Source organism: Piliocolobus tephrosceles, chromosome 5, assembly GCF_002776525.5.
Source record: "Piliocolobus tephrosceles isolate RC106 chromosome 5, ASM277652v3, whole genome shotgun sequence".
NCBI lineage: Eukaryota > Metazoa > Chordata > Mammalia > Primates > Cercopithecidae > Piliocolobus > Piliocolobus tephrosceles.
The window spans coordinates 52,739,229-52,762,095 of NC_045438.1; the positions used below are offsets into that span (position 1 = coordinate 52,739,229).

Below are 22,867 nucleotides of genomic sequence, written 5' to 3' on the forward strand. Positions count from 1 at the left end.
ATGAGAGTCCCACAAGCCACATCTAACTACGATGCAGGTTCTGGAGTTGGACCTGCCTGGTGCTGAATCCCGTCTCTGCTGTACATTCACTCACTGGCCATATGAGCTTGGGCAGGTTCTCTGAGATATGGCCTCGGAGATTTTGTTTCCTTATCTGTAGAAAGGGGTTAGCACAGGTTCCATGACCTCTTATCTGAAATTCTTGGGGCCCAGTGTGTTTTTGAGCTCAGAATTTTTCAGAACTTAGAAAGGTAATGCAGAGGGCAGCCTTACACGGCCCTCCACTGTGGTGTCTGAGACAGTTCCCTACCATCAGTCACATTCACAGGTCTGCAGCAAAGGCCGCCAGCAACACTAAGTGGGATAAATGAAGACTGTAAATAGCCGCTTGTCATTTTGGGTCAGGATTTGCTGCCCAGCTGGGTCAGGTCAGGCCAAGCTTTGTCAGTAAATGACTTATGAAAAAACCTGGATCTTGGAATTACAGATAAAGGTTCCCAGACCTGTAACAGTATCTGGCTGATCAGGTTATTGTTTCATGTATGTATTGAATGAAAAAAATTGTTATAAAGATCTTGACTCATTGCCTGGCAAGTCACAACAATAAATATTAACTGTTGCTGCTGTTGCCTCTCCTTCTTCCTCCTTCTCTCCTCTTTTTCATAATGTTTGTTGGTGCCTAGAACAGTCTTTTAGGGGCCCTATCTAACCAATGGAGAAAAATGGTTTAATTCACATATATGATTGAGGCTTGTTTAACTCTGTCATCTTGTTTCTACTATCAAGGATTCTCTTTTTCTATAAAGCTTTACCTAGCAGAGTCCGCTTCAGCCCCGGCTTTGGTTAAATTATCATCAAACCCAAATTATAGAAGTCCTAGTTAATGAGGCTTTAAAGTCAATGATCTCCAAAGTCCTTGTATAATTCCATTATGAACTATTTCTTCTATTGCTGCTGTGCTTGCTTAAAGGGAGAAAATGCATTTTTCCGTCTTTTAATGTTACTAAAAAACTCAGAAGAATCACTAACTCAAAGTTCAGGGTTGCATTTGTCAATTTCCTTTAGTAATAGTAAATTCCCTTTAAAAATTCCCTGAAATTCAAGCTTGCAGTGAGCCAAGATCATGCCACTGTACTCCAGCCTGGGCGACAGAGTGAGACTCCATCTCAAAAAAAAATATATATATGTTCTCAGAAATTCGTGCATACTCTAGGAGCAACCTTAGTGGACCCTTTAGCCAAGCGCATTTTCTTTTCTTTTCTTTTCCTTTTCTTCTTCTTCTTTTTTTTTTTTTTGAGATGGAGTCTCACTCTGTCACCTAGGCCAGAGTGCAGTGGTGCAAACTCAGTTCACTGCAACCTCCGCCTGCCAGGTTCAAGTGATTCTCCTGCCTCAGCCTCCCGAGTAGCTGGGACTACTGGCATGTGCCAACACACCCAGCTAATTTTTGTATTTTTAGTAGAGATGGCATTTTACCATGTTGACTAGGATGGTCTCGATCTCTTGACCTTGTGGTCTGCCCGCCTCAGCCTCCCAAAGTCCTGGGATTACAGGTGTGAGCCACCGTGCCTGGCTGCCAAGTGCATTTTCTATCTCTTTGTGGAGATAAAATGTCGCGTGCTCCTTGGCTGTCCTCCACGCTAATGTGTAGAGGTCTCCACGAGTAACTTAGTTTTTCTTGTGACTCAGTTTACATGGAGGTACTTGATTGGGAAAGAAAATGATTTATAGGTTTGGAAATAAGCTTCATTAAGTCATTTCTCTTAAATGGTAATAGATATACAGACGATTTCCAGCTCATGAAAATGCAATTAAAAAATTTTTCAACTTGACAATGGTGTGAAAGTGATACACACTCAGTGGAGACCACGCTTTGAGTGTGCATGCAGCCGTCCTGTTTTTCACTTTCAGTATTCAACAAATTATGTGAGACTTTCAATACTTCGTTATAGAAAAAAGCCTTTTGTGTTAGATGATTTTGCCCAAATATAGGCTAATGTAAGTGTTCTCAGCACTTGTAAGGTAGGGAAGGTGAAGCTGTGATGTTCGGTAGGTTAGGTGTATTAAATGCATTTCCAACTAAAGAAACTTTCAACTTACGATGTCTTTATCGGGACACAACCTCACCATTAGTCGAGGAGCATCTGTACCTCAATAACTATATTTTTTTTTTTTTGCCATTTCATTTTATTGCTTTCCACTTCTATATTTCCAAGTATTTTCCTAAAACTGCTTTAATCCCTGCATGCAAAACAAGGCACACAATTATCAGCATGATGTATATGTTTATTTTCTAAAGCCAAATGATGTAAATTGGTTAAGCTGGGTGTGCTTTCTCCCACTCCCCATAAAAATTAGAATGATTCAGAGTCTTTTTAGTGCTTTTGTCTGCCATTCCTACCCTGTAATTTTTTTCAATAGCTGCTCTCCCTATTTAAAAGCCTGAAATCAAGCATATAGCTGGTGTCTTGTGTGACTCATCTTCAAGTAAAATCAGGAGAAAATGGATTTCATATATTGTCTTAGAAATGTTTCTAAAGAATGGGAGCTTTATGAATTGATGAAGCTGTTTGTTGAGGAGGCTGCATGTCCCTGCCAGCTGCCATGGCTACGCAAACAAGTCAGTGGCTGAGTAATACTGATGTGAAGGCTCAACGGCGGGTTCAGGCTCAGCTTGGCAGATTCTCCGCTTCAGGCCGGCTCCTGCTTCCCGAACGTTGCTTGCCTTGTTTACCCCCGTGCTACCCATTTATCCCCTCCTGTGTTTGCAGTTCTCAGTAGAATTCAGGACACCACCCACACTTTTACAGCACGTCATTTCTACTTGTTCCTTGCATTTCTGCTGCTGGCAAGATTTAATCTTCTTTTTAGAAGCTTTACTGTATCTTAGAGCAAGGTTTTTCGTCCTCAGAACTATTGGGATTTTGGACTGGATAATTTTTTTGCTGTGGGGACCTGTCCTGTGCATTGCAGGATTTTCCGCGGCGTCCTTGGCCTCTACCCACTAGTAGCACTCCCCCTCCCAGTTTGTGACAACCACAGATGTCTTTAGACACAGCCTGATGTCCCCCCGGGGGTCAAAATTGCCCCCAGTTGAAAACCACTGTCTTAGAGGAATGTTCTACTGTCAGGTTCCCACGAATTCTAAATGAGTATTTAGATGTTATTTAGCCCTGGAATTTCAGGACACCATAGCAGTTGGTTATGAAATAATGACTTCTTGCACAATGATAGAAAGTTATGACATTTTCAGATTTTACTTTAGAATTTTGAGGCAATTTTGTTTTCCTTCCTCCTTTTCCTCCTCCTTCTCCTCCTCTTCCTCCTCCTCTCCTCCTCCTCCTCATCCTCCTTCTTCTTCTTCTTCTTTTTTTTCTTTCAGATGTTTCCTAACTGGGTAATCATCTGAATGATAATCGATTATGCATAGAAAGGACATGACCATGCCAATTTCTATGTCTTTTTCCAAATTAAAGACAAATAATACAAGCTCACAAACCTCTGTCTGGACATTTTTCCTGTTCTGCTTTAGGTACACCTAAGGCTTATTTCCTCCCTTGAGGTGTTTGCTGGTCCAGGGACTCTGTGGGAGCTGTGGGGACTCCACCTGATGCTATAAAGCAAGGGTCTCCAACCCTCGGGCTGCGCACCTGCACCAGTGCATGGCCTAGTAGGAACTGGGCTGCACAGGAGGAGGTGAGCTGTGGGCGAGTGAGCATTACTGCCTGAGTTAACCTTGTGTCAGATCAGCAGTGGCATTAGATTCTCGTAGGAATGTGAACCCTATTGTGAACTGGGCATGCAAGGGATCTAGGTTGCATGCGCCTTATGAGAATCTAATGCCTGATGATCTGAGGTGGAGCAGTTTTGTTCTGACACAAAAATTGTCTTCCACGAAACCAGTCTCTGGTGCCAAAAAGGCTGGTGACCTCTGCTCCACAGCCCCCTCCTCCCCATTCTGATCTCAGAGCCCGATTATCATTCTCCTGCTCTGTTCTTAACCCTGCCACCTACTAAAGTGAACATCTCCTCAGAAGCACCAGCACACTTCCATATGGGACATTTCATTGTCCAAAATTATGCTGCATGGTCTCTCCGGGCTACAGGAGCATTTGAGAGAGTGAACAGATGGAAGTTTCAGCTTTTCCAGCCTCTCCAGTTATATGAGTTTCCTGGGGCTGCCATGACAAAGTACCACAACTGGGTGGCTTAAACAACAGAAAGTTCTTGCCTCACAGTTCTGGAGATGAGAAGTCTGGGATCAAGGTGTCCGTAGGGTTGGTTCCTTCTGAGGGCTGTGAGGGAGAATCTGTCCCATGCCTCACTCCTAGCTTCTGCTGGCCTCAGGCATTGCATTATTTGTTGTAGGGAGAGTGTTCTTCCTGTGTCTTCAATGCATGTCGGTCTTTGTGTCCAAATTTCCCCTCTTATAAGGACCCCAGTCATCTTGGATTAGGGTCAACCTTAGGGACCTCGTTTTAACTTCATCACCACTGTAAAGACCTGATTTCCAAAGAAGGTCACATTCTGAGGTACTGGGGGGTTTCAACATATCTTTTTTGGGGGGGACCTAATTTAACTCAAAACAAAAGTTGAGGTGAACAGAGGAGGAGGGGTAGGGTTAGCCAGTCACAATGCTGGCCATACATGCCGACAGAAGGGAAGGAGGATTTGGTCGACACTTTCTAGTACCTGATAACTTACATATTCCCCAAGTGAAAATTATAGCTTGAATAATTGGAAAAGAGTTTATGTCTAAAAGGCACTGGATTTTAAATGACCTAAGTGGCTCTTTCTTCAGTGTAGAACTTTCTGGCTTCTATTTGGTTTAATTTTAGCACAAAAATGTCTCTCTGGTGAAATCAACACATAGTTGTCCCTGGGGAGTGAATTAACTCTTTTAGAGCATTATGACTTTACTTTTAAAAACCATGCAGCTTATTCTTTAACTATATTGTGCTTTAGTGCCTTTTTTGTTTAAAGGTATGTATTCTTCACCCCTCACCCCCCGACTGCCCACCTCTAGTGTTGAGATATCTGATACATTTTGTCCCATAGAATATCAGGTATATGTTAAGGAATGATCCTAAGAAAAAGAAAAGAAGAGAAAGAAAGGCTTATTTATTGTTTAGACTTTTTGGTGTGAAAAACAGCACAAGTTTACAGTTTTGGTGTAGTACATATGTTCACTCAGGCACTGGCATTTGATGTTCCCAAGAATGAGTCAGATTGGAATGTTAATTTATTTGAATTAATTTATCTAAATTTAGTTAGAAAAAAGCTTGGTGGTGTCGTATGCACTGACACCTAAATAAGCTTCTGAAGTTCTGTGATCTGATAGAGTGCAGGAGGGCTCTCAGCTGCTTTCTTCTCTCTGGACACCAGAATCTTGGCATGGCAGGTATCCCCTGCAAATTTCAGCAATCTATGTATTAGTGGTTTTAAAGTCGCACTTTGCTGAGTCTCAAGGCTCTGGAGCGCACCCTTGGGTCCAGATGGGGTGAAGATGCAAAAGGACCTTCTTGCCTTTGATTCAAACACATTTGTTCCTTATTTGTTCTTCCCAGAAAGACTTCTAGTTGAGAGAAAGACTATGCTGAAAATAGTTTGAGAAACAAGACATAGGACAATTCCTAGAGGGTTCTTTAGTGCCTCATGGCGACAGCATAGGATTGATGGAACCCATACACTGGAGCAGTAACCCTGATGATGGAAATGGACATGATGCGTTGAACTTCAATACGGTGTGAAATGCTGTGCGGGTCAAATTATCTAAATCAGCTCATTGAGTCATCATAGCAAAGTCTACAAATTTCGGAGAGATTAGTTACTCGCTTCAGTTAACCTGCTGGTCAGTGGTACAGGGGAACTTGAAACCAGGGCTATCTGACTCCAAAACCCCTGTCCTGCACTCTGGTCTACGTCAGATGCTCACATCTTCCTTCAGGGTCAGTATCACTCCCTTAGTCTAACTTACTGCAGTTACTCAGGGTGTCAGCTTCAGAATGGAGACCACACTGATTGATTTCTATAGAAGGCTTGCTTTCTTCCAGTAAAGTTGGTGGTGTGCTGACCACGGCTAAGTGATCACACAGTTCTCCCTCTCTCTGCTTAAGGTTTATTGAATCAGTTTTCTCTTTGATTTCGTTCTCTCCGCTATGTCATTTGTAGTATAGGAGATGTCGAAGGGTCTTCAGGTAGAAATACTCACTTTCTGTTTGCAGTCCAACGTGAAACCACATCTCCTGATGTGCTATACTTCTAATAATGCGAACCAGTCCCTTGGGAGGCAGCATCTTGTGGACATTTTTCTGTAGATTACATTGTTTGTCATACCAAGATAAACACTGTTTCTCTTGCATTAAGATCAGATTTATCTGCTATATTAGTAAGATATACTTACTAATATAACTATGAATGTATCAGTAGATATTTTTATTATTGGTAAGCAGGAAAGGTAGGAAATATGAAATGAAATGAAGTTTCTCAGAGTTTCATGTTCTGGGATGACACTAAAAATTTCCTTGGTAAATATAATTCCTTAGATGTGGCTTTGAATAGCTTACCATCAAATATCTAATTTCAAGCACACACACAGAAGTGTAGAATTAATCGAATTATGGGTCTGGAAGCTTGAGAGCCATGGAAGCACAGGACTAAAGAGTTTACAGCTCAGGTAGTCTAAACTTCCTCATGTAGCGCTTCAATCTGCATGGCAACATTCTTAATTGATATAAGCATACCTCAGAGACCACTGTAACAAAGCAAATGTCACAATAAAGTGAGTCACACAATTTTTTTTGGTTTCTCAGTGCATATAAAAGTTATGTTTATACTATGCATAGCCTATGTAGTCTATTAAGTATGCAATAACCCTATATCTAAAAAACAATATAGATACCTTAATTAAAAATACTTTATTGCTAAGAAGTGCAAACAATCATCTCAGCCTTCCGCAAGTCATGATCATTTTGCTAGTGGAGGGTTTTGCTGCAATGTTGATGGCTACTGCTGATCACAATTCTGAAGGTTGGGGTGGCTGTGGCAATTTCTGAAAATAAGACAACAATGTGGTTGAAAACATCAACTGACTCTTTTTTTTCTCAAAAGATTTCTCTATAACGTGTGAGCTATTTGATAGCATTTTACCAACAGCAGAACTTCTTTCTAAATTGGGGTCAATCCTCTCAAACCATGCTTCTGCTTTGTCATCTAAGTTTATGTAATATTCTAAATGCTTCTTGTCATTTCAACAATGTTCACAGCATCTTCACTAGGAGTAAATTCCATCTCAATCATCATTTTCTTTGCTCATTCATGAGAAGCAACTCTTCATCCATTCAAATTTGATCATGAGATTACAGCAATTCAGCACATCTTTAGGCTCCACTTCTAATCTTCATTCTCTTGCTATTTCCACAACATCTGCAGTGACTTCCTTCACTGAAGTCCTGAACCCCTCAGAGTCATCTCATAGATGACTCCTATGATGTTGATATTTTGACCTCTTCTCATGACTTATGAATGTCTTTAATGGTATCAAGAGTAGTGAATCCTTTCCAGAAGGTTTTGAATTTACTTTGCCCAGATCCATCAGAGGAATCTCTCTCTGTGGTAGCTATAGCCTTATGAAGTATATTTCTTAGATAATAAGAGTTTAGAGTCAATATTACTCCTTGATCCATGGGCTGCAGAAAGAATACTGTGTTAGTAGGAGTGAAGACAACGTTCATCTCCTGTACATCTCCGTCAGAGTTCTTGGGTGACCAGGTACATTGTCAATGAGCAGTAATATTTTGAAAGGAATCTTTTATTGAGCCATAGGTCTCAACTGTGGGCTTGAACTATTCAGTAAAACATGATGTGAACAGATATGCTGTCATCCAGCTTTGCTGTTCCATTTCTAGAGCACAGTCAGAATAGATTTAGCATATTTCTTAAGGGGCCTAGGATCTTCAGAATGCTAAATGAGCATTGGCCTCAACTTCAAGTCACCAGCTGCATTAGCCTCTAATGAGAGAGTCAGCCTGTTCTTTGAAGCTTTGAAGGCAGGCATTGACTTCTCCTCTTTAGCTATGAAAGTCCTAGATGGCATCCTCTTCCCATAGAAGGCTATTTTGCCTACATTGAAAGTCTGTTGTTTGGTGTCATCACCTTCATCAATGATCTTAGCTAGATCTTGTGGATAACTTGCCTCAGCTTCTGCATCAGCTCTTACTGCTTTGTCTTGTACTTTTATGTTGTGGAGATGGCTTCTTTCCTTAAATCTCATGAATCAATCTCTACTAGTTTCAAATTTTTCTTCTGCAGCCTCCTTAGGCTTCATAGATTTAAGGAGAGTTAGGGCCTTGCTCTGGATTAGGCTTTGGCTTAAGGGAATGTTATAGCTAGTTTGATGTCTATTCAGACCACTCAAACTTTCTCCATATCAGCAATAAGGCTGTTTTTTGTTATCATTTGTATGTGTCTTAGTCCATTTGTGTTGCCATAAAAGAATACCTGAGGCTGAGTAATTTATAAAGAAAAGAGGTTTATTTGGCTCACAGTTCTGCAGGCTATACAAGAAGCACAGTGCCATCTACTTCTGGCAATGAACCTCAAGAAACTTTCACTCATGGCAGAAGATGAAGGGGAGCAGGCATCACGTGGCCAGAGAGAAAGAAAGGGAGAGAGAGGAGGAGATGCCAGGCTCCTTTCAACAACCAGATCTCATGGGAACTCAATTTTGTGAGAATGATACCAAGTCGTTCATGAAGGATCTGCTCCCATGAACCAAACATCTCCCACTAGGCCCACCTCCAACCGTGAGGATCAAATTTTAACATGCGATTTAGAGGGGACAAATATCCACACTATATCAGTGTTTTTACTGGAGTAGCACTTTTTTTTTTTTTTTTTTTTTTTGAGATGGGATCTTGCTCTGTCACCCAGGCTGGACTGCAATGGCGTGATCTCGGCTCACTGCAACCTGTGCCTCCTGGGTTCAAGTGATTCTCCTGTCTCAGCTTCCTGAGTAGCTGGGACTACAGGTGCGTGGCACCATGCCCGGCTAATTTTTATATTTTTAGTAGAGATGGGGTTTCACCATATTGGTCAGCCTGGTCTTGAACTCCTGATCTAAGGTAATCCATCCACCTCAGCCTCCCAAAGTGCTGGGATTACAGGCGTGAGCCACCATGCCTGTGCTGGAGTAGCACTTTTAATTTCCTTCAAGAACGCTTCCTTTCTATTCCCAACTTGACTAATTGTTTGGAGTAAGAGGCCCAATTTTTGGCCTATCTCATATTTCAACATGCCTTTCTTACTAATCTTAGTCATTTCTAGCTTTTGAGTTAAAATGAGAGAAGTGAGACTCTTCCTTTTTTTTGAGACGGAGTCTCATTCTGTCACCCAGGCTGGAGTGCAGTGGCACGATCTTGGCTTACTGCAACCTCTGCCTCCCAGGTTCAAGTGATTCTCCTGCCTCAGCCTTCCGAGTAGCTGGGACTACAGGCATGCACCACCACGGCCAGCTAATTTTTGTATTTTTAGTAGAGATGGGTTTTCGCCATGTTGGCCAGGCTGCTCTTGAACTCCTGACCTCGGATGATCCACCCACTTTGGCCTCCCAAAGTGCTGGGATTACAGGCATCAGTCACTATGCCCAGCCTGACTCTTCCTTTCATTTGAAAACTTAGAGGCCATTGTAAGGTTATTAACTGCCTTAATGTGAATATTGTTGTGTCTCAGGAAATAGGGAGGTCCAAGGAGAGTAAGAGAGATGTGGGGTCAGCCAGTTAGTGGAAAAGTCAGAAAGTACACATGTATCATTTAAGTTCACTGACTTATATGGGAGTGGTTTGTGGCACCCCAAACACTGCAATAGTAACATCAGAGATCTCTCTGATCACAGATCCCCATAACAGATATCAGAGTAATGAAAAACCTTTGAAATATTGCTAGTATTGCTGAAATGTGACACAGGGACACAAAGTGAGCATGTGCTGTCCAAAAAATGACACTGATAGATTTGCTCAATGCAGGGTTGCTGCAAACCTTCAATTTGTAAAAAACCAAATATCTGTGAAGAGCAATAAAGTAAGTGCAATAAAGTGAGATATGCCCATAGTTAGCCAATTTCCGGCCATCTTCGGTGACTGGGAATCCACTCCCTACTAGACAGTGTCTTTAGACAGCTGTAATCATTATAACGTTTTCCCTTTCTTCTGTATTTTGATTATTTATTATTTTAAATTTTTTTTGCTTAGATCTCACAGGGAAGAGTTTTCCCCTTCCTATAAAATAATGCTTAAGTGAATGATGACGCATTCTCATGATGAGTTCTTAATGCAGCCATTAAAATATTAAGAATTTCAAATGGCATGAGAATAATTAGGTAAAAACAAAGACACAAAATTGCATGTATAATATTCCAACTATATTTTAATGATACACAAAAACAAATTATTTAAAAATATTAATACTTTTTGCCTCTGGGTGGTGGGATCACAGGGGATTTTTTTTTGCTTGTTTATACGTTTTGTTTTTAAAGGAAATTTTATGGGGATATCTTACTTTATAATTATAGGAACTGGGGAAAACATTTTCCTTTCAGAAATATGGAATTTCTTCTCTGATTTATACCTATTGGTTCTCAATGTAGGCTCTGAGGGTAACTCGGAACAAATTCTTTTGTTCTCCCGTACAACAGCCTTTCAAAAAGTTTAAAGGCAGATTACGTGGTTAAACATGGCTGTTTATAGATAGGCAGACAGAAATTGTTTTCTTTTTAAAAATTGAGACAGTAAAAATCTGAAAGTCAGGATGTTTCCATTTCTGTGAGAGTGGTACTGTACTGTTATGTAAATACTATGTGTTTCCTCTTCTCTTCCAAAATAAACCATCAAAAGAAAACAAATGTATCACCCTAGACTTGGTGGTTTTATTGAATCCAACATTTTATGAAACTGGATTGAGTAAAATCAGTTGGAGTTTTCTGAGAGTGTCCCTGAGGTCCTTGGTAAACTTGCACTCTTGGTTTGAAGGAATGATCACGACAAAAAGAGGAACTCCTCGGAAGGATGGGAGCATTGGGCAAATCAGGTAGGTTGTGGAGAGGCTGGAGGGACTTTAACATGGGACAGTACTCAGATCCCCCTGCCCTCTTGTACATTGACCTTGACCCTATTTAGAGTCACCATATTAAAGAGATTTTGACCTTTCCAATGTAAAAATGGTATTACTCTATGACTATGTAGTGTAGAGTCAGTATCCCTGGAGTTTAGGGCATAGGTAACCAATCTTCAATAGAAAGTTGAAAAAAGTTTGAAAAATCATGTCTGTACATGAATTCCCTGTAATGCCCCAATGTTACCTACCAAGATTAATTAGCTGTCTAATCTTAAGTCAACTCAAAATGGTGAAAGCATTTTTCCGGGGAATGACTCTTCGTAGATTTTTACAGTACTTTTTGTCTTAATTCTTTTTCCTATTAAACTTTGAAACTCTTAGCAATAGTTTTGGGGTAAGTAAATGTTATCCATAAATTTTTATCGATTAACCTGTTAAAATAATTATATAAAAATTAAAAATACCAATCAAAAAATTTTATTCAATAATGAATGTAGATTATTTTAAACAGAGGCAAATACAGCTATCAATTACATATTTTACATGGGATTTTTACAAATAATCTGGAAGTTGGTATCATAAACAGTTATGCTGCTTAGGCAGAGCAGTAGATGTGAACACTTCCTTGCATCTAAAACAAGGCTTATTCTTGATCTGTTTCTTTGTTTCCAGATGGTCTCCCAGCTTGAAGCCCAAATATCTGAGCTTGTTGAACAGTTGGGAAAGGAGTCTGAGTTTCACCAGAAAGCTCTCCAGAGGGCCCAGAAAGCAGAGAATATGTTGGAGACTCTTCAGGGTCAGCTGACACACCTGGAGGCAGAACTGGTTTCTGGAGATGTTTTGCGAGACAACTTGAATTTTGAGAAACAAAAAGTAATAACCTGAGGGCATATCCATGAGTGGAAGCATCTGTTGTAGTATAAAATTTTACCTGAAAATATTCTGAATTTTACAGTATTTAGTTTGGTTAAGTCCTGGACTTAATTAGTTAAGTCAATTTCAAGGAACAATGGGTTTGGAGCTTCCTTGATTCAAATTAATTTAATTAAACTCAACAAATATTTATTGAATGCATATCATATATGAGGCCCTAAAGGTTTGGCAAGCTAAAATATGAATAATACACAGTTTCTGATCTTAAAGGGCTCATAATTTGATAGGGGAGACAGATACTCAGATAATTTGCTGTACTGTAAGTTTATATGTGTTGTATGTATTGAATCAGAAAGGTCTGTAGGAACTTCTAGATAAAGGGAAGGTTTTATAGGAGAGGTCATAATTAAGTTCATTTTTGAAAGATAAGTCGAATTATAGTGGAGAGAGAAGACAGATACTGTAGGGGAAACAGTTTGAACAAAGGAATGAAATCTGGCAAGTGCATAGTGTATTCAGAGAATGCAAATTGGTGAATCCTGTATGGCTGGAACATGTTATTCTTGGTGGATCTGTGGCAAGAGAGAAGACTGGAATGGCTTAGACTAAGAAGATAGAGTGTTCTTTACTCTGTAGAATATGAAGTGTGGTAAGTGTGAGCATTACACTATTTTATTTTATTTTATTTTATTTTTATTATTTTTATGTTTTTGAGATGGAATCTCGCTCTGTTGCCCAGGCTGGAGTGCGGTGGCGCCATCTCGGGCTCACTGCAAGCTCCACCTCCCAGCTTCACGCCATTCTCCTGCCTCAGCCTCCCGAGTAGCTGGGACTACAGGCGCCCGCCACCACGCCCGGCTAATTTTTTGTATTTTTAGTAGAGATGCAGTTTCACCGTGTTAGCCAGGATGGTCTCGATCTGCTGACCTCGTGATGTGCCCGCCTCGGCCTCCCAAAGTGCTGCGATTACAGGTTTGAGCCACCGCGCCCGGCCACATTGCAGTATTTTAGAAAGATAGAGAGATGTCCCCGTGGAGCTGAGATTGTGGCATGGAGAGTCTCGGAAACAATGGCGCTGATAACCCAGTGGGAGAGGAGAGTTAAATGGGAAGAGAAGGGGCCTACACTGAGGATTTGAGTGTGGGGACATTGTCAGTGATCTTTGACAGGCAGTTTTGGTAGAGTGGTGGAGAGCAGAAGCCAGTTGGCTTTGCGCTGAGAGGAGACTTGAGAGGAAGGGGAGCGACCTCCAGTAGACCAGTGTGAAGTCTGGTGACCAAAGAGAAGACGGGCATGAGGCAGTGGCTGTGAAAACCAAGATCAAAGAAAGGTTTTGCTGGACAGGATGGGGAGGAAAGTGTGGACTGAAAGAGTACGCAGGAGGGAGTGTGGGAAGGGAAATGGAGGCACAGGGGCTCAAGAGCCTCGATGCAGAATTTGGCATGAAAAATACTCTTAAGTTGAAACGTCTACACTCAAGTAACATATTCCTTTTCATTCTTCTGTACTTAAAACATTGAGGAATCGTCTTGCCTGCACTGAGGTTGGATATGCAAAGATGTGCCAAAGGTGTCTGTGGAAAATCAAGTCCAGCGGATGAGACAGGGAGATCGGGGCGTAATGGTACAATAGCGCAATTAGTGCACAGTAGTGCAATTAGTGCCATGATGGAGACAGGTATAAAATCTGACAGAAACCTGGAAAAAGGAGCAATGACTTTTTTTCTGTGCAGTAAGTAAGCCATCTTCACAGAAAAGGGGCGTATTAAAGAATGAGTAGGAATTTGTCAGGCAGAAGAGGGGGGAAGGAATTTGAGGCAGAAAAAATAGCTGGAACAAAGAAGAAATGGAGGTGTGAGAAGATGGCTTGGGAAATGAATGAGGTGCAGGGAGCATGGGACAGGATACTTGGTGAAACCAAAGGCATGAGATGGCACTGGAGGCAGGTGTAGGAATCATTAAAATCGGTCAGTCTAATGGCTCAGGCTTCATTGCGTAGGTAATGGGAAGCCAGAGAAGGTTTTTGAGTAAAAGAAAGATTTCCCTCAAGTCAGACTGGCTTAGAGGGTAGCAGCGGTGTCCAACCTTTTGGCTACCCTGGGCCACATTGGAAGAAGAAGAATTGTCTTGGGCCACACATAAAATACACTAACAGTAGTGATAGCCTATAAGCTAAAACAAACAAACAAACAACAACAAACACACACACACACACAAACAAAACACAACCATGCATAATTTTTGAGATATCTGCCACCACAGATAAACAAAAAAGTCCTTGCATTCAAAGGGCTGGACACAGCTGAAGGAAGGTAGGGAGCCCAGTCGGTGGCTCCCCGACTGGTCCAGTTTAGAAGATAGTCCAGTTCAGACTAGTCCAGTTCAGGAGATAATAAAGATCTGAACCATGTAGTGGTTTTGTGAATGGAAATAGGGGCTAGATTTGAGAAGTCTGGGAGAGTGGAGATAGCTTTTTCTATTAGATATCTGTAAAGGTGTGATGGTGGAAAATTTGATTTTGTAAAGAAATACTGGCTCAGCTTGGTAGCTCACGCCTATAATCCCAGCACTTTGGGAGGCTGATGCAGGTGGATTGCTTGAGCTCTGGAGTTCAAGACCAGCCTGGACAATATGGCGAAATCCCATCTCTACAAAAGACACAAAAATTAGCTGGGCATGGTGGCACGCACCTGTGGTCCCAGCTACCTGGGAGGCTGAGATGGGAGGATAGCTTGAGCCTGGGAGGATAGCTTGAGCCTGGGAGGTGGAGGTTGCAGTGAGCTGAGATCACACCACTTCAGCCTGGGTGACAGAGTGAGACCCTGTCTCAACAAACAAACAAACAAACAAACAAACAAACAAACAAAAACAGGCCAGACGTGATGGCTCATGCCTGTAATCCCAGCAGTTTAGGAGGCTGAGGCAGGTGGATCACTTGAGGTCAGGAGTTGAAGAACAGTCTGGCCAACATGGTGAAACTCCATCTCTACTAAAAAATACAAAACATGAGCCAGGTGTGTTGGTGTGTGCCTGTAACCCCAGCTACCCAGGAAGCTGAGGCAGGAGAATTGCTTGAATTTGAGAGGCGGAGGTTGCAGTGAGCAGAGATCGTGCCATTGTACTCCAGCCTAGGGTGACAGAGACTCCCTCTCAAAACAAATAAACAAAATAAAACAAAAAACCACAACCAAACAAAATGAAATATTGCACCTGAGCATGGTAATGTAAATTGAAAGCCACAGCTTCACCTACATGGTCCGTGAACACCAAAATATATTCAAAACTGAAAGGACATCTGTTCAAATTTGTCCCTCTCCTGCTTCAGTCATGGTGGTAATCTACCTCCATTTGCTCAAGCCGTCTTCAACACTTCCCTTTTTAAAATCAATTCCTAAGCCCTGTAAATCCTGTCTCCTTACTAGATCTCCAATGCCTCCCCCATCTCTATATCCAGCAGCTGTGCTTTGGCTCTGAGAATTGGGCTCGTTAACATCGACTAGGGAAACAACCTAGTAACTGAGCTCCCGGCACTGTTCCTCATGCCTCAAATGTACTCTCTTCATTGCTGCCAGGGAGGTCTTAATGAAACGTGTGCCTAATCTTCTCTTTCTTTATCTCCAAACTGGCCAGTGGCTCTCTGGGGACCCCAGGATCAGGTACAGATTCCTTCTTTTTCCATGGCTTCACATTCTGTGAGCTGGCCAGGTGGTCTCTCCATCTTCCCTCTCCCCTGTAATTTTTCCTGCCAGTGGGGGGCAAACTGAGAAGCCTTCTGGGAGCAGCAGGACCCTGGTGGGGTCTGTGGTGATTGCGGAGCCTAAAGACATCCATGCAAATTTGTAGCAGCACTCACTCCTCCGGCCTCCTCCGGCCTCCTCCCGCACTGCCCACAGCTATTCTCACTGAGAGAATGTTCTCCTCACCTCCTTTACCTGGTAACAGCAGTCTCTTCAAGATTCAGCTCAAATACTGCTTCCCCTGGCAGTCTTCCCTAGGAGACTTACCTATCTTTCCTTATGCTCTCTAAGCATAATGTATCTGCCTCTCTCATGGTACTTTTTACCCTTATTGGATTGTTTTTAAATTTTTTTCGTCTCCAAATATTCCAAGCTTCTTGAGGCCAGAAGAAATGATCTTTTTCCTGTGTTTCTCCAGGGCCTAGAGAAAGAGTCAATAAATATTATTTGAATTATAGAAGAAATATGTCAAAGGCAGGAATTTCAGGTGGATTGGTATTCCCTTCCCTTACTATAAAGGAATCATTAATTTTAATTGGGATTATGTCCAAATAACTCTCAGTTATGAAAGCGAGTTATGTAAGCTAATTCTGTCCATGGTGAATCTCCTGTCGCTAACTGCATATGAAATGCATGTTCTGGTAAGGATGGATAGTATCATGTAAATTGAAAAGTAAAGTTGCACAGTTTAAATGCTAAATGCAGGTAATCTAGGCAGACTCAGACAGTAGAATGCACAGTTTCTTATTTATGCTGAACTGTCATTCAAGTGAACAATATATACAGTAATCCTTCATTTCTATGTAGTTAAAAGTTTCTAGTAACCTTAATCTTCTGAAGTATAGCCAAAATCCTTGAAATAGAAACTTTCTCTATGGGATCTTTCTCTGCTTCGTCTTGTCTTAATCCCTTTTTGCCTGTTGTAGTCCTGGCCCACTAAATGGATGGGTCATACATAGAAATAGAAAAAAAGAGGGTTTCGTACCATCATGTAAAAGGTACTTATCTATTTTAGGTAAAATACAAGTAATAGCACTTAGGTCACTTTCATAGACACAGATTAAAAATTAAAAATTCCATATAGAGAGCTGATACAGCATTAAAAAGTGATAACCGGAGGATGTAGAGACAAAAGCAGTTTATGGGATTGTAGCACAATGCAATAAGTGGTATTTGCAATGACTGTGACTTATAAAGAAGAGATAAAATTGTATTCATATGTATGTTATTTGCCAAAACTGGAAAATAGACACTTATAAATAATTTCATCCTGATAATTAAAACATGGCTAGTTCTGGGCTTTAAGCTGGTGTGCTTCAGTTGGCAGGAAATTGTACCTATTTAAACATTTAATTGCCTGAAAATGCCAGATGGATAAGTTGTTGCAATCAGAAGAAAATATCAAAGATAAAACCCAAATCATGAAATTATGATATAGAAAGCTCATTGATTGATTTATTCATCCAGTAAGCACTTAGTAAGCATTATCTTATGTGTGGACTTGCCAGATAAACCACAGAAATCAGTAGAGGAAAACCTTTAAATAGCTTTCTAACTGTAGACTGCTAAAATATGAACCCTGACTTCCTTCATACAGTTCTGTTTTAGGGAGGAGGTGTTCATTTAACTTTATTTTACTTAATTTAACTTAATTTTAAAGACATTTTCTAAAACATCTTAATTAATAAAAAAGACCCCAAAATCTTGTTCAAAATTTTGTTTGTATGGTGAGCTTTGAGTTTGGAATGCTCTGTAGAGCCTAAGAAGAGTAAAGTGGCAACTGGCTAAGTTGCCAGGGTCCACCTTTGAGGCCAGGGCCCAGTTAGGTGGGAAAAATTCCCAAGGAAGGTGGGTGGGTGGGTGTATTAGTCCATTTTCACACTGCTGATAAAGACATAGGCTGGGCATGGTGGCTCACATCTGTAATCCTAGCACTTTGGGAGGCCAAGATGAGTGGATCACCTGAGGTCAGGAGTTTGAGACCAGCCTGCCCAATGTGGTGAAATCTCATCTCTACTAAAAATACAAAAAAATTAGCCAGGCATGGTGGCACGTGCCTGTAATCCCAGCTACCTGGGGGGTTGAGGCAGGAGAATTGCTGGAACTTGGGAGGCAGAGGCTGCAGTGAGCTGAGATCAAGCCACTGCACTCCAGCCTGGGCAACAGAGGAAGACTCTGTCTCAAAAAAAAATAAAATAAAATAAAAATAAATAAATAAATAAATAAAATAAAAAAAGACATACCTGAGGCTGGGTAATTTATAAAGAAAAAGAGGTTTAATGGACTCACAGTTCCACGTGGCTCAGGAGTCCTCACAATCATGGTGGAAGAGTAAGGGATGTCTTACATGGTGGCAGGCAGAGAGAGAGAGAATGAGACCCAAGCAAAAGGGGTTTTCCCTGATAAAACCATCAGATGTCATGTGACTTATTCTCTACCATGAGAACAGTATGGGGGAAACTGCCCCCATGATTCAATTATCTTCCACCAGGTCCCTCCCTCAACATGTGGGAATTATGGGAGCTACAATTCAGGATGAGATTTGAGTAGTGACACAGCCAAACCCTATCAATGGGTGGATCCCAGGGGCTGGATTAGCCTGGGAGGGGCATGGTTGCAGCAGCAAGTTGTCAAAGCAGAGAGATGAAGATGTAATCAAACATAGCCAAATGTGTTGTTTGGCAGGGTTAAGAAAAGTATATAATATTTGACTGAACATCAACATCAAGGGCTAGGAGAGTCAAGAGCATTCAAACAAGGGGTAGGCAGGGAACTGGCAGAATGGTTCAGGAATTTATTACCACATATTGGATCAGAGTCCATGCTCCACTCTGTGCTCTCTGCCAAGGAGAATTACCTGTAAGCTTGGGAGAAAGAGGAAAAGATTCTGTGAGATCACCCATTAACTTTGACTTTTGTGTCCTATTTTTGTTTTTGTTCTTGGGTTTAGTATCTTAAATTTCTGGACCAGCTTTCACAGAAAATGAAGTTGGACCAGATGGCTGCCGAACTTGGTTTTGACATGCGGCTGGATGTGGTTTTAGCTCGAACAGAGCAGCTGGTTCGTCTTGAGAGCAATGCAGTCATTGAGAACAAGACCATTGCCCACAATTTGCAGAGAAAGGTAGGGGATATTGAAACTTGCTAGTATTGAGAGAAGAAATTTCTGAAAAACCCAAACATTGAAAAATAATGTACTGCCACCATATTTACCAGTGTAACTAGGAAGAATCTTATAAAAATATGTATTTAGAATTAGAGGCTCAATTTCAAGTCTGAAGAGTTGGTAAGTGTATCTGTCACCTAAGGTCGTGTTTCACTGTGTGTAATGGGTACCCACAATGACAGTGACTTAAGCAAGTAGAAGTTTTTTGTTTTTTGTTTTTTTGTTTTGTTTTGTTTTTCTCACACGAATTCCTGGAGACAGGAAGTTTGGAGCTGGTGTGGCAACTCTCCTCTGTAAAGTCTTCAAGGAACCAGGCTCATTTCAGCTGATTCATTTCTCATCCCTAGGTTGATCCTTATTCTCATGGTTCCAAATGGTGCCTGGAAACATTGTATCTGTGTTCAAGATAGAATAGAAGAAAAGAGTGAGGAAGAAGGCTGTAAAAGAACAAGCAGAGCCATCTTTTGAAAAAGGCACTCAGAATTTGCTACGTAAACTTTTGTTTATATCCCATGGCCAGAATATGTTTTGGTGGTCAAACCTAGCTGCAAGGGAGGTTTGCAAATGCAGCCTTTACTCTGGGTAGCCATTGACCTGGCTAGAAAAAATTCACAGTTTCTATTACTTTGGGAGAGGAGGAGAACTGGGAGGCCATTTAGCAGCCTCTACATTTATAAGCTCAGTTGCGCTAGAAATTCTAGTAGAGAGAGAAGGGCTTACTTTTCTTCACTCAAAGGAAGAGTTAGAAACAGTTTAGACTAAATCAATGAATGAATGGATGAAAGGGATAAAATATAATTATTAGTTACATAATTATTGATATTGGGGAAAGAAATAGGAAAACACAGATGTATTCTTATAATAGTTCTTAGGAGGAAAATGCTATGATACAATTCCAGTGTAGATGCTATATAATGAGTCACATCTGGGCTCCCAATTTGGTTCCACCAAGCTGTGTGACCTTGAACAAATTATATACCTCTCTGTCTCTGTTTCCTCATATTTAAGATGGGGATGCTACATACCCCAAGGAGTTGCTAGTTTTTAATAAATAACATTTTCAAACCCTTGGCTCACAGAAGTTGCTGTGTTCATGTTTGGCTTCTCCACTATCATATCTTGAGAAATATTTTATAAAAGATAGCATACAAACTCTATTACCATTGGAGACATTAAATTAGTTACCATTCTTTCCAAAGTTCTACTCAGATCATTGATGCTTTTTCTCAATATCCAACACTATTACTTCTTAATAATTATGTAATTATTAAACTTACCAGTTTATAGAATTTACTAGTGTAAAATTGCAATGGAGTGGAACTTTTTCTTCTTTTCTTTTCTTTTTTTTTTGTTTTGAGACAGAGTTTCACTCTTGTCACCCAGGCTGGAGTGCAATGGCACGATCTTGGCCCACTGCAACCTCTGCCTCCCAGGTTCAGGTGATTCTCCTTCCTCAGCCTCCTGTGTAGCTGGGTTTACAAGCATCTGCAACCATGCCTGGCTAATTTTTGTATTTTTAATAGAGATGAGGTTTCACCATGTTGGCCGGGCTGGTCTCAAACTCCTGACCTCAGGTCACTCGCCTTCCTTGGCCTCCCAGATTGCTGGGATTACAGGCATGAGCCACCATGTCCGACCTGGAGTGGAATTTGACATGGAGAAGCTTAAGAAAGGGAATTTGATGAGAGAAATATTAAAAAGGCTTTGTTCAAAAGTGATCTAGATATGGACACAGCTGTCACTGTTAGGCAGGATACTCAAAGCAGCATTTCAGTAAGTCTTTCCACCTTTTACCACTTTACAAGTGCAGAGTAGATAATGAGGGGAAATTTGATGGTCTTCAGCTTGAACACTTGATAATACATGATTCTGATTCTGATGTTTGTAGCAGATGACAGAGGTTTCTGTACTTAATATTCCATCCACTAATTGTGACATGTGGAGCCCAGGAAGATTCTTCCCCTCTAGAGTCCATAGTCATTTTCTTAAATATCACTCTAATTTCCTTTTTTGAGTTTGATTACCAATGATAAATGATGTTTGAGAACCTGTCCTCTGCTTAGTTTGTGGACCTTATAGTCTGGGCATATAACAAAGACCAAGAAGCCTTCTTATAGTCCCTTTTATTTCTAAGATTTTATATGTACAAGCAAAGCTTTAAAGCAAAGCTTACTTAAAAATCTCCTTGGTATATCTCACTTTAAAAATATATCAACTCTCAGCCAGGTGTGGTGGTTTACACCTGTAATCCCAGCACTTTTGGAGACTGAGGCAGGGGGACCTCTTGAACCCAGGGGTTCAAGACCAGCCTGGGCAACATGGTGAAACCCTGTCTTTACAAAAAATACAAAAATCAGCTGAGTGTGGTGGCATACACCTGTAGTCCCAGCTACTTGGGAGGCTGAGAGGTGGAAGGATTGCTTGAGCCTGGGAGGGAGAGGCTGCAGTGAACCGTGATCATGCCACTACACCCCAGCCTGCACAGTAGAATGAGACCCTGTCTCAAAAAAAAAAAAAAAGTTGATATTTCAGAAAATGCCAGTGCGGGTATTGTGGCCATTAGATGTTGGACAGGATTTTGTCTCTCTGTCTTATTATATTCTGCTCTTGATAAACTCACCTGAGGAGTTTTTTAAAAGTAATTTTACACTTTTATGATGATGCACATAATGTTAGAGAGCATCAGATGTGGAAAGCTGACTCCTCTGCACATTTTCTAGGGCTCCTTTGTCTCAGATTTTAGGTATGCAATTAATTCTTGGAAAGGGTATGAATAAAAAATGCAATCAGGAAAAGGAATCCAATAACTTTTTTGTTGGTTTACAAATTAGTCTTATAGAGGTATAGATAAAGATCAACACCTCTGGGTATTTTTATTACTGGGTAACTCATTTATATTTATTATTGTTCAATTATTTTAAAAAAATCCCTGTTTGCATCAAACCAGCTAAAGACACAGAAAGAGAGACTGGAGAGCAAAGAACTACACATGAGCCTCCTCCGGCAGAAAATAGCCCAGCTGGAGGAGGAGAAGCAGGCACGCACGGCCTTGGTGGTTGAGAGGGACAACATGCATCTTACCATCAGGAACCTGCAGAAGAAGGTGGAGAGGCTGCAGAAGGAGCTGAACACATGTCGAGACTTGAACACTGAGCTCAAAGCCAAACTGGCTGACACCAGTGAACTGAAGGCAAGTGCTCGGCTCCATTTTATTGTTGGTTTTTGCTAGTTACTGTCAATGTTTATGCAAAAGAATAACAGCTTTATCAAGACACACCAGAAAAAGAAAGATGAAAGCTTCCTCTGATTTTCTAGAGTTGTGGGAAACATGCAAACAAGACACAAATCAGAGTACATATCCATTTAGTGTCTCTTCAATATCTGAAGTGAAGCCATCATCGCTAGGTGAAAAGTCAGTCAAAAAGTGGTGATGTTTTCTTTTCTTTTTCTTTCTTTCTTTTTTTTTTTTTGAGGAGAAGTTTTGCTCTTGTTGCCCAGGCTGGAGTGCAATGGCATGATCTTGGCTAACCACAACTTCCTCCTCCTGTGTTCAAGCGATTCTCCTGCCTCAGCCTCCCGAGTAGCCAGGATTATAAGTATGCGCCACCACGCCTGGCTAATTTTGTATTTTCAGTAGAGATTTGGTTTCTCCATGTTGGTCAGGTTGGTCTCGAACTCCTGATCTCAGGTGATCCACCCACCTTGGCCTCCCAAAGTGCTGGGATTACATGCGTGAGCCACTGCGCCTGGCCTTTTAAAAAATTTTTTTCGAGACGGAGTCTCACTCTTTTACCCAGGCTAGAGTGCAGTGGCATGATCTCGACTCACTGCAAACTCTGCCTGGGTTCAAGTGATTCTCCTGCTTTGGCCTCCTGAGTAGCTGGGATTACAGGTGTGCCACGCCCGGCTAATTTTTTTGTATTTTTAGTAGAGACGCGGTTTCACCATGTTGGCCAAACTGGTCCCCAACTTCTGACCTCAAG

General features: G+C 41.2%; 1 protein-coding gene across 1 annotated transcript in view; it reads left to right on the top strand.

Annotated features, from left to right (window-relative positions):
• CCDC170 (coiled-coil domain containing 170) overlaps positions 1-22,867 on the top strand; it is a 138,497-nt gene that overhangs the window by 91,210 nt on the left and 24,420 nt on the right. The window contains exons 8-10 of the mRNA XM_023205853.3: positions 11,782-11,982; positions 18,669-18,842; positions 21,832-22,074. Coding sequence (XP_023061621.2) covers positions 11,782-11,982; positions 18,669-18,842; positions 21,832-22,074 — 618 coding nt within the window. The remainder of the gene's footprint in view (positions 1-11,781; positions 11,983-18,668; positions 18,843-21,831; positions 22,075-22,867) is intronic.